Consider the following 15,349-nt stretch of genomic DNA (forward strand, 5'->3'; position numbering starts at 1 on the left):
TCCAACCACTGCTGCTCTACAAAGTGAAAGGTTATCTACTCTGAAAGATACAATTGCACGGATTGCAGGTGAAGACTGAATCAAAGCCATCTTTCTTCTATATCTCCAATGGCCTCCTCTAATAATAACCAGACAGGGCCACCCGTTAAGGCTGGCACACCTTAGACACGTTTCCTGTGGTGCTCAGTGGGAATGTCCTATAGAAGTCACAGCTGGACTCAGCATGATAATGAACGAGTCACTTGAAAGTGAGTTTGCTGACAGCTACTTCACTGCACAGACGTCCGACATGTAGCAACTGCCAAGAGTAGAGACAAGCACAGCCCAGATTTGTCCGTTTCTGTCATATAATTTTATGTGTTAGTTTTTGAATTATAAAGCTTTCTTAGAGAGTAGGTGCTGAACTTCATCTTCTAGACGTCTTCTAGAATGACTTTAGCTTAAAAAAAAAAACAGTACACACCTTAGAAAATTATTACCTTTAACAATTGGTCCCTTTTAAAATACAACTTTTTTTCCTAGTTATGTAATAGACGTTCAGTGTGGAACATTTTGAGAAGTGAGAAAAATGTAGTTACGACAGCGCTGCCCCTCAGAAATGGTAACTCTTGGCATTTTGGCTTCTCCCTTTAGGCTTGTCCCAAGCAATGGGTATGCAAACATGCACAATGGAAAACACATGTTCTCTGTTCATATTTTCCAAACACAAATGGGATCATAAAATACATACATTTTGCTACCTCCCCGACCCATACTTCCTATATGGTGGGCTCCATCATAGGACATTCTTTTTTTTTTTTTTTTTAATATTTTATTTATTTATTTGACAGAGAGAGAGCACAAGTAAGCAGAGCAGCTGGCAGAGGGAGAGGGAGAAGCAGGCTCTCTGCTGAGCAGGGAGCTGGATGCAGGGCTTAATCCCAGGATGCTGGGATCATGACCTGAGCAGAAGGCAGCCGCTTAACCGACTGAGCCACCCAGGCGCCCCTATCATAGGACATTCCTAAGAAAGTAATTTTCTATGGTTCTATTATATAGTTTATGTAAGCATCTGTTATGGTCAGGTACAGTCTAATTTGGTATTACCGTAAATAGTACTACAATGAAAAACATTGTAAATATACGTTTTTAACCATTATCTCTGACTACTTCCTTAAGATTACATAAGTGGATTAATAAAATTACATTCTCCATACATATCAAGTAACTGACTAGTTTTAAAAGGAACCATTTATACTTAATAAAATAAAATGTAGTATAAGTTTAACCATGTCTCTTCAGGTTTTCTTCAAACTGTGAAGAGAATAAAAAATAAAAGGTATGGGGGTGCTTGAGTGGCACAGTTGGTTAAGTGTCTGACTCTCAGATTCAGCTCAGATCATGATCTCAAGGTTGTAAGATCGAGCCCTGCATGGGACTCAGTGAGGAATCAACTTGAGATTCTCTCTCCTTCTTCCCCTCCCCAACTCTCTCTCTCTAAAATAAAGTCTTTAAAAATTTAAAAAAAAAAAAAATTTTTTTAAAAAGGTACAGCATCATCCCAAAACTTTTGCCACAATATTTTAAGCACCACACTAATATCCACTAATATCCAAACAAGCTGCTGTCACCCTACCTTGAAACTCATTAACTCGGGAATTCAGCGCCCCTTTTCCCTGCCAGAGCCTGACATCATCTAGCAGAGATGCGGGTCTGATGCCACTGAGTAAACAGCACACTTGTCACCTCCTACCTCATCTGCTGCCTTCATGATGGCCTCGGCAATCTTGGAATCAAGACCATAATCCTGGTTTACTTCAGCAGCGGCTCGCTTCAAAATGCCAAAGGCTTTAATAACTGGGATCTAAAATTAATCAGAAAAATTTCTCAAAATTGCAGGTTTCATTAAGAACATAAATTTAAGATTATTCTTTTATGCAAGTGAAAACCTACATAAAACACTAAAGTAAGTAATGTTACAGTAACACTAAGATTACAGAGAGGTATGTAATGAACCAAGATTCATCACGTATCTGTTTAGGGAACCAAACAAAAGCAAATAGGTTGACTCTTTAATACATGTGTGTGTCTGACCGCACCCCCCCCCGAAACACACAATGCACCACTTTTTTATGAGAGATTAAAACAGACATGTGTTTATTTCATATATATAAACACTAATGGCACTCAGTCATTTCACCAGCAAGTACCATTTTTCCTCACTGGATCTCATGCCATATTATAATTTTTCCCTCTCCTCATTAAAAACAATAAAAGTAAAAATAATATTTAACTGCCAATAAGTTCTAAATAACCATTACTAAATGGGTATCACTTCATCCCAAAGCCAAAAAGCAAGTTCTTCTGGTTTGTCAATGAGGCTTTGACATTCCTTAAGTCACTGGAATGTCCCTCAGAATATTTCTTTAAGCCCAGGGTACTACATCCAGACTTAGGGCTTACAGCTTCGGATGCATCATCTCACCCTATCTCAAACCCTTTCGGTTTGCGGATCTCTTCACTTCCTGCTCTGGATCACCTCACCAAATTTAAAGGGATGAAAGTCAGCAACTTTTGCTGACTCATCAAGGAAGTGGAATCTGGTTTTTGTGAGACAGGAAGTATGTATTATGGCCACAATTAATAATGCAGATTATAGTCTGGCTCCCACAAGAGGTCTGAAGGGGGAAATGTGCAAGGGAGGAATGAAGGGTGGGGAACTGTACAGGAGAAGCCACGGTCCTCACCCAGAATCAGGGGGACACTGAAGAAAAGGAAGAGGACATGTTAAAACCAGGCTGAAGGGAGGACAAGCTGAAGGTCAAACGGAAAAAGAAATGAGAGAATATCCGTGTTTTGAATTCTAAGAAACCAGAATCAAACCATTTTGAGTGTTTTACCCAAATGAGATAGAAACAAATGGCACATAGCATTAGAAACTTAAAAACGGGGACGCCTGGGTGGCTCAGTTGGTTAAGCAGCTGCCTTCGGCTCAGGTCATCATCCCAGCGTCCTGGGATCGAGTCCCACGTCGGGCTCCTTGCTCCGCAGGGAGCCTGCTTCTCCCTCTGACTCTGCCTGCCACTCTGCCTGTGCTCACTCTCGCTCTCTCTCTCTCTCTGACAAATAAATAAATAAAATCTTAAAAAAAAAAAAAAAAAGAAAAGAAAAAGAAACTTAAACACTGCAAACATGACACGGATGGGAATTTAAATTTCTACAGGAGGACACTGCAGTGGTGGCTTAAACCACTGCCAGGTCGTGACCGAGAGGCCTCCCCGCTCTGGCCATCCGAACGTGGGGACTGACCCTGGTGTCTGCGGACTCAGAAAATGAAAAAAGCGTCACAGCAGCTTCACGGATTACGATCACAATAAAATGGTAAAATGTCACTGGGGAGAAAAAGAAGGGTCTCGTTATTCTTAATTTACTCACATTAGAAGTTCATAATCGTTTTTGGTTTTGCTTTCCTTTGGACCTCAGGTACAAGGGGCCGGGTTTACACATACTGCTCAGATCAGGGCCCATCAGAGTCTGCTTTGTATTTTAAAAAGTTCAGGATATTAATCGAGGTGAAGCAAAATGTGACAAAAAAAACAGATACCCCACATGCCCATCTTTTACAGGCGCCTAACAGAAACAGCTGCCCCATTTCTGGAGCAGCGGCAGCAACCACACACCCCTGAATCCCACCTCTGCCGCCAGAAGCAGGAGCAGGAGCAGGAGCCCTGCTTACTCCCACCACTAGTGCCCTGCACTGACCTCCTCAGTCCCAGGAGCTGAACTCGAGGACACTTCAGATCACCTGCTACCCTCTGTCACCTCACCACGTCATCTGACCCTAGTTTGCCCAACCACTAGGCTGACTGGTGGAGGCAGTGACAAAAAGATTTTCTTTTCTATTGTAGAAATGTATAAGCCTGTGAAAGTTCAGTCTTAAAGGCTTAGCAATGGGCTAAAATATGGAAGTTAAGATGACTATAGGGTAAAAAGTGTATTCGGAAGACAGTATTCCACAGCTCCCCGACCAAAGCCTGGCCACTTGCAGGCTCCGAGCCTAGGCCACAGCCTGGCGCTGACCAGGGTTCACACCACGGCCGGGCCCCAGTAGCGTACGGAAGCCAGTCAGTCAGTTCTTTCCACTTCTGACATCTCTGAAGCCAGGATGCATCACCATACAGCCAATGACAGGGCCCGACTCTTCTGAGGTCATCTTACACTTATTGAAATACGGTAGAAAAGTTTCCTAATCCTTCGGTCATTCACCTGGCACTGCGCGTGTACTTATGTATAGACAGGGTGAGGAAGAATAGTTTTATGTATTTGTGTACACTTTTCTGGAAACAAAAACCAAGATAGACAGAAAGTATAATATTAAAGAAAAATCTGTTTCCTTTTCAATCAGTCTCTTAAAAATCTGTCTTAAATCAGCTTAAAAAACTAAGTATTAAAACGAAAAATGTTCAAACTAAAATTCTAATAAAAATCTGAAAAAAAAACCCAGCAAAAATAAAGAGACTCACAAAGCCAATTCTGTAATAAGTTTTTATTTTAATTCAGTAAGATATTTATTTGTAAAATAAAGTGACTTGTTTGAATAAAGCCAATACTTCCATAAAACCACTTACTGGCATGCGTTCTGTCGCACCTCCAATCTTAAAGTTCATTGTGGATCTCACCGTCTGGGCGCCATAATACTTATCATTTGGGACCTTGAGTTCACCAAAGGTGTCAAACTCTATCCTAAAGGAATTTTGACTCGCCTAAAGAGAAAAATTAAGACACCGTTAGAGCTTGAAAAGAAACAGTATCAAAGTAATAATATCCTATCAGCTTGTAAGGGGCAAGAAACCTAAATACCTACTCAAAAGATAAAAAACCCCACTGGATTCTCCTTCTGCTCTCCGGTCCTTTTCCTGACAAATTTGTCACACTTTTTTTTTTTTTTTTTTTTTGCGTATAGGTGACACGCACAACAGTACACTAGTTTCAGGTGTAAAACACTGAGACCGAACTCTAGGTCCTACAGTGCTTGCCACGGTGTAGGGTGTAGCTATCACCTGTCACCACACAACGTAATCAGCACACAATCCACTGTTTTCCTTATGCTGTACCTTCTACCCCAAGACTGACCTCATTCCTTAACGAGCCTGTACCTCCCACTCCCCTTCAGCCATTCTACCCATCCTCCCGACCTCTTCCCTCTGGCAACCATCAGTTTTTTCTCTATATTTATGGGTCTGCTTCTGCCTTGTGTTTGTTTACTCATTTGTTTTGATTTTTAAATTCCACATATAAATGAAATCATACGGTATTCATCTTTCTCTTATTTCACCTAGCATAATACCCCTCTAGGTCTATACATGCTGTTGCAAATGGCAAAAAAACAAACCTCATCTTTTCTATGGCTGAGTAATATTCCTCTCTGTGTGTGAGTGTGTGTATAGTGTGTATACACCACACCACACCCTCTTTATCCATTCATCTCTCCGTGGACACTTGGGCTGCTTCCATAATTTGGCTATTGTAAATAATGCTGCCATAAACACAAGGGTGGATCTATCTTGTTAAATTTGTGTTTTTGCTTTCTTTGAGTAACCATCCAGTAGTGGAATTACTGAATCATATGGGATCTCTAATTTTTTGAGGGGCTGTTCTCCCACTGTTCTCCACAGTGGCTGAACCAATTTGCATTCCCACCAACAGCACATGAGGGTTCGGTTTTTCTCTGATCCTCACCGACACCTGTTCTTTCTTAGCTTTTTGGTTCTGGTCATTCCGACAGGTGGACGGTGATATGTAACTGTGGCTCTGAGGTGGAGATCCTTGACAATTAGTGATGTTGTGCATCCTTTCATGCCTCTGTTCGCCATCTGTACATCAGGTCGTCGGCCCATTTTTCAATCAGATTATTTGGGTTTTTTGGGGGTCAAGTTCTTCATCTATTTTGGATTTAACCCCTTATCAGATATTATTTGCAAATAATGCAGATGTTAAAGACAGACAAACACACCTATTCAGAAGATAAAGGAAAGCCTCTGAAGTATCTCTAGTAATCTTTTCCAATCCAGGAGTATACCTCTTATTGGTTAAGATTAACTTGGGTTAATCTCTACTTCACTGGGAACTTTAGAAAATGGTCTAAGAATGATACTTTAAAATTTGTAAATATTAGATATTTAAGCAGAGCTTTACCATGATCTACAAATACTACGAGCCACAGCACAGTGGCTTTGCAGTCAAACAGCCCCCCACGCAGTCGCTGTGTCACCCTTAGTAAGTCAGTTTTTCTCATCTATAAATTAAATGTAGCGATAAGGGAGGATGGCTAGGTCAGTTCTTAACCTTTCCAGAGCAAGTGAGCCCTCTGAGGATATGAGGAAAGCTATGGATCCCTTCTCTAGAAAAATGAACATAAATACATATATGAAAACTCTTACATATGATTTTAGGGAGTTTATATCTTGAAGCCAAACACCACCCTGAATAAGAACCCATGATCCAAAGTCCCTTTTATGGAGACCCTAGGATTCTACCAAGTACTTCAACTTTTGCTGATAAAAAAGTTAACAACTGCTCAACAAATATTTTAGAATACTATAAAAAAGATTTATTGTAAAACACTAAATAGTTGGAATTTACCTGTCACAATTTAAATCAAGGAGACTTCAGAAAGATACTGAGTTTTTATGTGCATTAACTATGAAATAAACATGGTCAGATGATTCAAAAGATTTAAAAATCTGGGGCGCCTGGGTGGCTCAGTGGGTTAAGCCTCTGCCTTCGGGTCAGGTCATGATCTCAGCACCCTGGGATCGAGCCCCGCATCGGGCTCTGTGCTCAGCGGGGAGCCTGCTTCCTCCTCTCTCTCTGCCTGCCTCTCTGCCTACTGGTGATCTCTCTGTCAAATAAATAAATAAATAATCTTTTTAAAAAAAGATTAAAAAATCCCTAGCCAAGTAATTCTGCTTTAGTAAATAGTCCTCTGGGGGGGAAAATAAATTAATCTGTAGTTACCCTTTGGGACTAGACAGGTTTACAAAACTGTTTATTATGTTATAAAGCCTTCTGGATTGCAAAAAGAGAAAAGTATGATTGTATCTAGGTAGAAATACAGTAATATTATCAATGAGGTACATTTTTTTCCTATGTCTAAAAGTCTACAGAAGACTGGCCTAAGCCAGTAAGAAGCAGTAGCTAATAAAAATAATCACACCTCAGCGTAATTACTGGGCTAATGTAGCAAATTCTTTCCAAGTATCATGTTATTTGACTTTTACAACCACTCTAGGAGATTTTACTATTACCATCTCCATCTTAGAGGAAATACTGGGGCTTGGAGAGATGAAATAATCTTGGGAGATCACCCAGTTAGCAAGAGGAAGGGCCTGAAACCCCCCCCAACCTTGGACTGTCAAAACCCGAGAGCTGTTTGGATTACTACTTTTTTGTTACTACTTCCAAAAGCCAAGAAATGGAGGGAGTAACTTCAGATTGGTCCCAATCAACCCCCAGAGTTGTACCCCAACTCTGGACAATAAGAGGATGTAAAAGATGAGTAGTTAGATTTTTTTCTCTAGTAGGGCTTGGTTACACTGACACCACTATACACCCACTTGGCTCCCTTCCCTGTAGACGAAAAGAACGTGGGGTTCTTCATTTCAAATACACAAAAATATTTTCCGTTATGATCTAAGTTTTAGATAGCCTCAGGAAACATCCACATATGTTGAAGTAGACTTTGGCCCAATAATACCAGCAATGACAGCAGTGACCCTGGACACATGAGCTAGGTTTTCTTCCTCTTGTCATCTCGTTATGTGACAGCAATAAGAAATCAGCTCCAAAGGGGAGGTCAGTTTCCATCAGTCACGTGAGGAATCAGGTTCAACTCCTTAGATTTACATCACTGCTTTCTGTGTTCAAAATTATTAAATTTGCATCATGAAACAGCAATATGTTTATCTCCTAAGTAACTGGTTTCTACGGTAAAACTCAGATCCATTCAAAGTTATTTGAAAAGATCTAGATGAATATATTTTGCTGTGTTCTTCAGCTTAAACCTGAACAATTTTTAAAATTCCAAATTAAGAAATAGCAACCTCAATCAAATTCTAGGATCTTGACAGTGACCATTAAAATGTGCAGAGGTCAATTGCGGCTGAAATCACAATCCCAGCAAAAACATCAAAAAACATGCTTATTGTCCTCATTATAAAAAATCAACATCCCAAATTTGCAACAATAAACATTGTTTGCAGCAGCTTAGGTAGCTAATAACAAACTGTTGCAAAAAGCCAAACACTTATTTCTTTATTTGAACCCAAGGAAATATATACATTGCATCAATTTGTAAAACAGAAACTGAAGCAATGCTGTCAAACACTTTAAGACACCAGGAATGAGAGAAAACTATCTGTCAGGAAGCTAGACGTGGCATCAGCATCTATTACAGAAGCTCTAAGAGAGAGAGAAAGAAACAAGGAACCAGGTAACTTTGACAATCTCTCCAAACCTTCTTTTAAGAAACCTACAGAAGCCAAATTTCTGTAAGTGTGCTTTACAGTAACCCACAGAAAAGGCCTTTATACGGTGACCTGGTACGTACATCAACACATACATATACGCACACAAGGCTGAAACAAAAACTTCATGAAACAGTAGGAATATTTTCTCTTCCATGCCACTCTATTCTGTCAAAATAAAAGAATAATGTTGGTAACTACCCACTACATTGATTTCACCATCCACTAATCAGTCCACCTGAGGTCTGAAAAGCACCTATGTGGTTTTCAAGATTTTCCAAATTATCATGTACATTATCTCTTTCCAGTGTCATGGGCAAGAAGAGGAAGGATGCTCACCCTGAAATACTGAGAAAATGATCAGTGCTTTTGATGAAAAATGAAGCGATGAATGGCATCTCTTAAATATATGTTTTTACTTCATGCAATACAATCCAGTGTTACTAAAAAAGCTAGTGCTTCTGAAAATCGTGCCTTCATATGCCATAACTCAGAGTTTCTAACAGAAGGCAGTTTATCACTTTGGGTAACACCACGGTTTAAAGAGTTTAACCAGCCAGGCATGGGGCAGGCAAAAGTGCTACTTGCCACGGACGCCTGTGAAATTGGTGCTCATTTAAAATCTCCTCCCTTCCAGGGAAGCATGAAGGGTCATGGTCCTGCAGTCGGACTGCCAGTAGGCCCTAGAAATACCAAGGACTATTGTTAATAGACACTAACCCCAGGAAACTCTCAAATTCAATGAGTGGTTCTCAGAATCTCAAAGCCAGTCTAAACCTGAAAGGTCTCAGGGTCCTGGGATCGAGCCCTGCATCAGGCTCTCTGGTCAGCAGGGAGCCTGCCTCCCCTTCTCTCTCTGTCTGCCTCTCTGCCTACTTGTGATCTCTTTCTCTCTCTGTGTCAAATAAATAAAATCTTAAATATATATATATATATATACATATGTATATATATATATAGGCCTTGGGGCCTTCAAGATGTCCTCATGTATATTCATGTGTACGATAACCATTAACTAAACCCTGGCATCTCCTGAAGAAATGAAATGCCTTTCAGATTCTCAGGTTAAAATGGGTTAAAAGAATATTTCAGCGTTCAAGAAAATCCAAATCATTTTTTCTGTAAAAGGACTATTCAAAGATATAAAAATCCACTATTTGACTTCACTGTGTTTGGGTTTTCGGTTTCTTTCTGAAAAAGTGTGTCTGGTCTTAAAATGTAGGTAGTAAGGAGGGCACGTGTTGTGATGGGCACTCGGTGTTAAACGCAACTATTGAATCACTGAACACTACATCAAAAACTAATGAGGTATCACACAGTGGCTAACTGAACATAATTTTAAAAAGGGATTTCTCAAATTCATAAACTTCTGCTTCCTTCTAAAAAATAATGTAGGATGACCACCAAGTCCTGCTACACTGGAAAAATATAACAAATGTTTTATCGATATTACACTGCAATACAGAAGATATTATCTACGCTTCCAGACTTCATAGTCATTCTGCAGGTCATGAAGGAAATAAAAGTGACTTAACAAGATGTAGGGCCTCCCCACCCATCACGCCAGCAAGTAACTACCCAAGCTACATTGTAGCTGTTCTCCATGAGACATTCTCACCTGAGGGAGCTATTTCTCTGGGCAGTTTTTATCACATCATAACTAACTGTGCATGCATCCTTTGTTTACTGAATCTCCCTGCTAGTCTCTAAACTCTATGCCTGTGGTGACTGTCCTTTCCACAGGGCCCAACACATAGCAGGCATTCAATAAATACGTTACTTCCTATTGGATAAACATTTGTGTTCTTTTAGATAAAATGTAACTTAGGGCAGTTAGGGTTATGTAAATCCTCAACAGCAATAAGAAAAACTTAATCAACACAAAGATTTTGGAGCAGAGCTCAGAGGGCAGAAGATATATTTAGAATTAGGGGGGCAATCTGTCTTCATCTGATCTTAGCTATCATTCCAACACTAAAAGCAAGGCAGTGCTAGCTTTGGAACATTTAGAGCAGGGCAAATTCAGCTCTCCAGCCTCCGATTCCCTTTTACCAAACACTAAATTAGTAAAAACTAAATAAATTTTTAAAAGGCTCTAAAATGCATTAATATTAGAGCAGGGAGTTGCAGGAACATAAAAGCACCCCGATTTTGTAGTTTCAAGCACAGTAATGCCGTGTTAATATCTTCAAGTTTACCGTTCAGAAAATGTCTTGGACTTTTGAAATACAGGGAGGCACTCATTTAAGTGCACTCACTATTTGCCAAACACAAAGTACTTGCACGTGAGCAATGTTGCCGGGTACCTGTTCTTACTTCCATTCTACACGCAGAAACCCAAGCACAAAGACAAGCGGCCCCAATGCCCAGCTCTGGGTAGCAGCGCAGGCTCTGCAATCACAGACTGCAAAGCTCACACCACCGCTCCGTGAACCGCGCGGAACTGTGACTCTTCCTAAACTACCGTTTATTCCCCAAACTTGTCCTAACAATACCCGCGTGCGTAAGTATTTAACATGCCCGGTAAGGGGCGTCTGGGTGGCTCAGCGGGTTAAGCCTCTGCCTTCGGCTCAGGTCATGAGCTCAGGGTCCTGGGATCGAGCCCCGCATCGGGCTCTCTGCTCAGCGGGGAGTCTGCTCCCCACCCGACCCCCGCCTGCCTCTCTGTCTACTTGTGATCTCTGCCAAATAAATACACAAAATCTTCTAAAAATCAAATCAAATAAAATGCTCGTTAAGCAGCCCTAATCACGGAGGGCGCCACTCTAAAGCGCAGAAGACCTGAGCTTGCGCCGCTAAGCTCCTCGGGAATCTCTGAATAAAAAGTAGACTCGGCTCCACGTTGGCTCCTAACCAGTCTGCACCGACCGACTTCAGGGCACAGCTCCACCCAGGTCGGGGAACCGCAGCCCAGCAAGCGAAACGGGCCCCTTCTGAGAGGCGGAATCTTCTCCGCCCCCAGAGCCCTCAGCCCCACCCGAGGCCCGCAAGCCGCTCGCCGGGGCGGGAAGAAGCCCCCGGGCGGAGGCGACCGGCCGCAGCCGGCGGAGGGGCCGCGGAGGCAGCGGAGGCAGCGGCCCTCGGCCCCGCCTCCAGCCCCGCACAGTCGCCAGCGCGGACGGAGCCCCCCGACCCCTCCCGCCCCGGAAGGCCGGAGCGACCCCGCAGGACCCTCGCCGCCCGACGCCGCCCCTGCCCGAGCGCTCCCTGCGGGCGGCGGCGGCACGGCGGGGCCCGGACGCCAAACGCGGGCACGCAGCCCACGCCGCGCTCTGCCGGGACGCCCCGGGAATGCCTCCCGCCCGCCCGGCCGGCCAGCGGAGGGCTGAAGGTCACCGCCGGGAGGCCGCGGCTCGGACGGCGCGCGCTCACCATTCGGGCGGAGCTCGGGGTCCGCGGCGGGAGGACGGCCGCCTCTCCGAGGCCGGGAGCGGAGGCTGAGGCCGGAGGCCGCACTAGGCGACGCGAGCGCGCGAGAAGCCGAAGGGCGCGATACATGATGCAGCGGGTACCTGGGTAGAATTTGGGGGTGGTTGAGGCCACGCCTCCGCGCGGGTTGTCACAATCCGTCCCGCCCACGGCGCCTCGCTTTTATCCAATCAACAGCCTCAAACTCAGCGGGTGGGGCGGGACCAATCACGAATGGCCAGTAAAGAATGAGGGGTGGGGTTAACTTCGAGCGGAGGAGCGGACCCTTGACTCCCTCGGACTCCTGGGAAACGAGTGAGAAGGGAATTCTGGGGCGGGAAGTCCGGTTACTCTGAGGGAGCTCGGTCGCCGCGTGAGGCGGGCGGAGCGGGGGGCTGAGCGGCGAGTCCGCGGTTCGGTCGATAACGTATTCCAGGAAGAAATATTTATTTATCGTGTAGCCCGTCATTACTGCTTCTCTCTTTGCAATCTTTTTAAAATTTCTTCCAGAGGACATCTTCCGTGTAGAAATTGTGGAAATCGGAGCAAAGTATGAACAATGAGGTAATCATCACGATGATGATTAAGAAAGTCGTTCTGAGGTCTCTGCGGTTGCCTTTTCTTCTTTTTCGGACTGTTTTTTTTTTTTTTTAAAGATTTTATTTATTTATCTGACAGACCGAGATCACAAGAGGCGGAGGAGGAAGCAGGCTCCCCGCTGAGCGGAGAGCCCGATGCGGGACTCGATCCGAGGACCCTGAGGTCATGACCTGAGCGGAAGGCAGAGGCTTAACCCGCTGCGCCACCCAGGCGCCCTCAGCCTGTTTTTTTCGAGTGTAGTGAGGGCGAGGTCTCTAGTTCCAGGTGATTGGAGATTTCTGTTGTTTACATTTACGTTCCCGGGGGTTTGCACTGATGATGTGCCTATGCACATTAAAGGCGTATTGTTGTATCATCAATCGGTGGGGACAGAAAAGCTCCTGGCTCACAGTTTTATCTCGTCTTGCTTCTCTTTGTCGCTTGAAACTAGGTGACAGTCGATGATGACATAAGCCACCGGGTGATGTCGGAAGTCCGAAGTCCGGGACCTGCGAAGCCGCGCTCACGGGAGGTAGTCGCTGCCAGAGCTCTGGGTCGCGCTGCTTGTGTTACTCTGTGGCTTATGAATTTGACTTCCATGTATTGCAGATATGAAATTTGAATGACTGAGCATGATAGTTGCACAGATACGGGCAGAACCCCAAAACCTCACCCGAACTCTTTCTAGCTCACCTCTTCCCTCTGTCAGCGGATTCAGAAATTACTAGAATGCTTGATGAAAAAGGGAAACCAAGAGTTACGGAGAAGTTAGAAGGTCAGAAGACAAGAAATGTTGTAAGTTAGAAGGTCAGAATACAAGAAACATTGTAATTCAGAATCAAAAAGATAATGCGGGGCGCCTGGGTGGCTCAGTGGGTTAAGCCTCTGCCTTCGGCTCAGGTCATGATCTCAGGGTCCTGGGATCGAGTCCCGCGTCGGGCTCTCTGCTCAGCAGGGAACCTGCTTCCTCCTCTCTCTCTGCCTGCCTCTCTGCCTACTGTGGTCTCTCTCTGTCAAATAAATAAATAAAAATCTTAAAAAAACAAAACCAAACACGGTAATGCAATGGTTTTACGAAACAACCTATCCCACAGACGTAGGCCTCTCAGCGTTAGAAGCAAACCACACAAAAGTTAGTGTGAAGACAGTAGAGTCAGTGTCATCACTTTGACAGAAAGCTACAAGAACATCAACAATCCCTAGCACCGCGCATATATTTGAAAGTTCTTGATTTCCCACTTTTTTTTATATCTTTTCCTTTCTTCATTACACTTTGTCACCTTTCCACATCAGAAATATTAGATGGTGTAAAACAGATTATAAATTAAACCTTTTGCTCAGCATTCACAACATTATGTCCCATTTTCAGAATTTCACCTTCGACTGCCATTCCCAGGTGAGTTTCCTAGGTTTAGTTCCTGTCTGGACTGAACATGGTGTACAGTTGTGCTTGTCGTTAGGGGAGGAGCGTTTTCCATTTTATTCTTCATTCTCATCTCTATTCGAGGTCTTTGCCTGCTTCAGGACGATCAAGACTCTTTAGATAAGGAATCATGTGTGTAAATCCCTGTTGGCTGGCAACCCTGCGGGGTAGTCCAGGGACACTGGATTACTTCCCCCTAGGTTGGCCCTCTGTTCTGCGACCCAGCTAGCCCGCCTCTTCCTAGGTCTCCAAGCCCAAGTTATCTTTACCCTGTTTGCTGTTCCTCTTAAGCCCTCAGAATATTGCATATTGGTTTTATAGAACTTATAAGAGTAATTTTTAAAAACTTGTAACTGGTCGTTCTAGATACTTTTTAAATTTCCCATGACTTCTGGCAAGCCTATTTTCAGAGTAGAGAAAAGGCAGTCATCACTGGGAGTTTGTTAGCGAAGGAGCCCAGCTCCTCTTCCCATGATAATGAATTTTCTAGATGGAATTATGGGCTCATATATCATCTCTTTTTTGCAGTTTTTTAACATGCACTTTTTTGGTTAATTTATTCTTATTTTCACTTAGTTCAGTGTGTGTGTGTGTGTGTGTGTGTGTGTGTGTGTTTCCCAATCTCCTGACTTGAAATCTAGTTCAGAGTTTCTGCAAGGGTGGGATGTAAATGGTCCCTGGTGATTGTAGGTGGGACAGGAACTTAACATTAAGTAATATTGATCATTATCCCATTTTCAATTTTCTTCTAACCCTACTGATTTAGTAAGAAAGAGTTCTTTTTTGGTGCTGGTGTATACTGTATACCTCTCTAACACTTGCTAATATCCTTTTGTAAAAATAGAGTGGGGGTGCCTGGGTGGCTCAGTGGGGACCTGCCTTTGGCTCAGGTCATGATCTTAGGGTCCTGGGATCTAGCCCCACATCGGTCTCTCTGCTCAGCCTGCTTCCCCCTCTCTCTCTGCCTGCTTCTCTGCCTACTTGTGATCTCTCTCTCTCTCTCTCTCTCTGTCAAATAAATAAATAAATAAATAAAGTATTTAAAAATAGCAGAAAAGTCTTTGGTGAAACTTCATCTATAGGTATAGAATTCAGCTACGATTTCTTTATTTTTCTATTTTTTTCAAGATTTTATTTATTTTAGAGAGAGAGTGCACAAGCTTGCGAGCAGGGGGAAGGACAGAGGGAGAGAATCTCAAGCAAACTCCATGCTCAGCATGGAGCTCAATGCAGGGCTCGGTCCCACAACCCTGAGATTGTGACCTGAGCAGAAACCAATAATTGGACACTTAACCAACTCAGCCACCCAGACACCCCTCAGCTATAATTTCTGTATTTCCCTTCTACTCATCAATGAAACCAATTCTTCCATTTGCAACCATAATTTAAGTTACATTTTTATTTAAATAAAATGTACATCAATTTGAAACAAAAT

The 15,349-nt window shown here is 43.3% G+C and overlaps 2 protein-coding genes across 2 annotated transcripts in view; one reads left to right on the forward strand and one right to left on the reverse strand.

Annotated features, from left to right (window-relative positions):
• Nucleotides 1-12,042, reverse strand: part of FH (fumarate hydratase) — a 28,736-nt gene extending 16,694 nt beyond the window's left edge. Inside the window, exons 1-3 of the mRNA XM_059146702.1 lie at nt 11,877-12,042; nt 4,608-4,742; nt 1,733-1,843 (exon numbers count right to left, since the gene is read on the reverse strand). Coding sequence (XP_059002685.1) covers nt 1,733-1,843; nt 4,608-4,742; nt 11,877-12,002 — 372 coding nt within the window. The 5' untranslated portion in view covers nt 12,003-12,042. The remainder of the gene's footprint in view (nt 1-1,732; nt 1,844-4,607; nt 4,743-11,876) is intronic.
• A 231-nt stretch (nt 12,043-12,273) lies between these two features.
• Nucleotides 12,274-15,349, forward strand: part of KMO (kynurenine 3-monooxygenase) — a 68,070-nt gene continuing 64,994 nt past the window's right edge. Inside the window, 2 exon segments of the mRNA XM_059146703.1 lie at nt 12,274-12,476; nt 12,943-13,023. Coding sequence (XP_059002686.1) covers nt 12,465-12,476; nt 12,943-13,023 — 93 coding nt within the window. The 5' untranslated portion in view covers nt 12,274-12,464.

This window comes from Mustela lutreola, chromosome 14 (genome assembly GCF_030435805.1).
Source record: "Mustela lutreola isolate mMusLut2 chromosome 14, mMusLut2.pri, whole genome shotgun sequence".
Lineage (NCBI taxonomy): Eukaryota > Metazoa > Chordata > Mammalia > Carnivora > Mustelidae > Mustela > Mustela lutreola.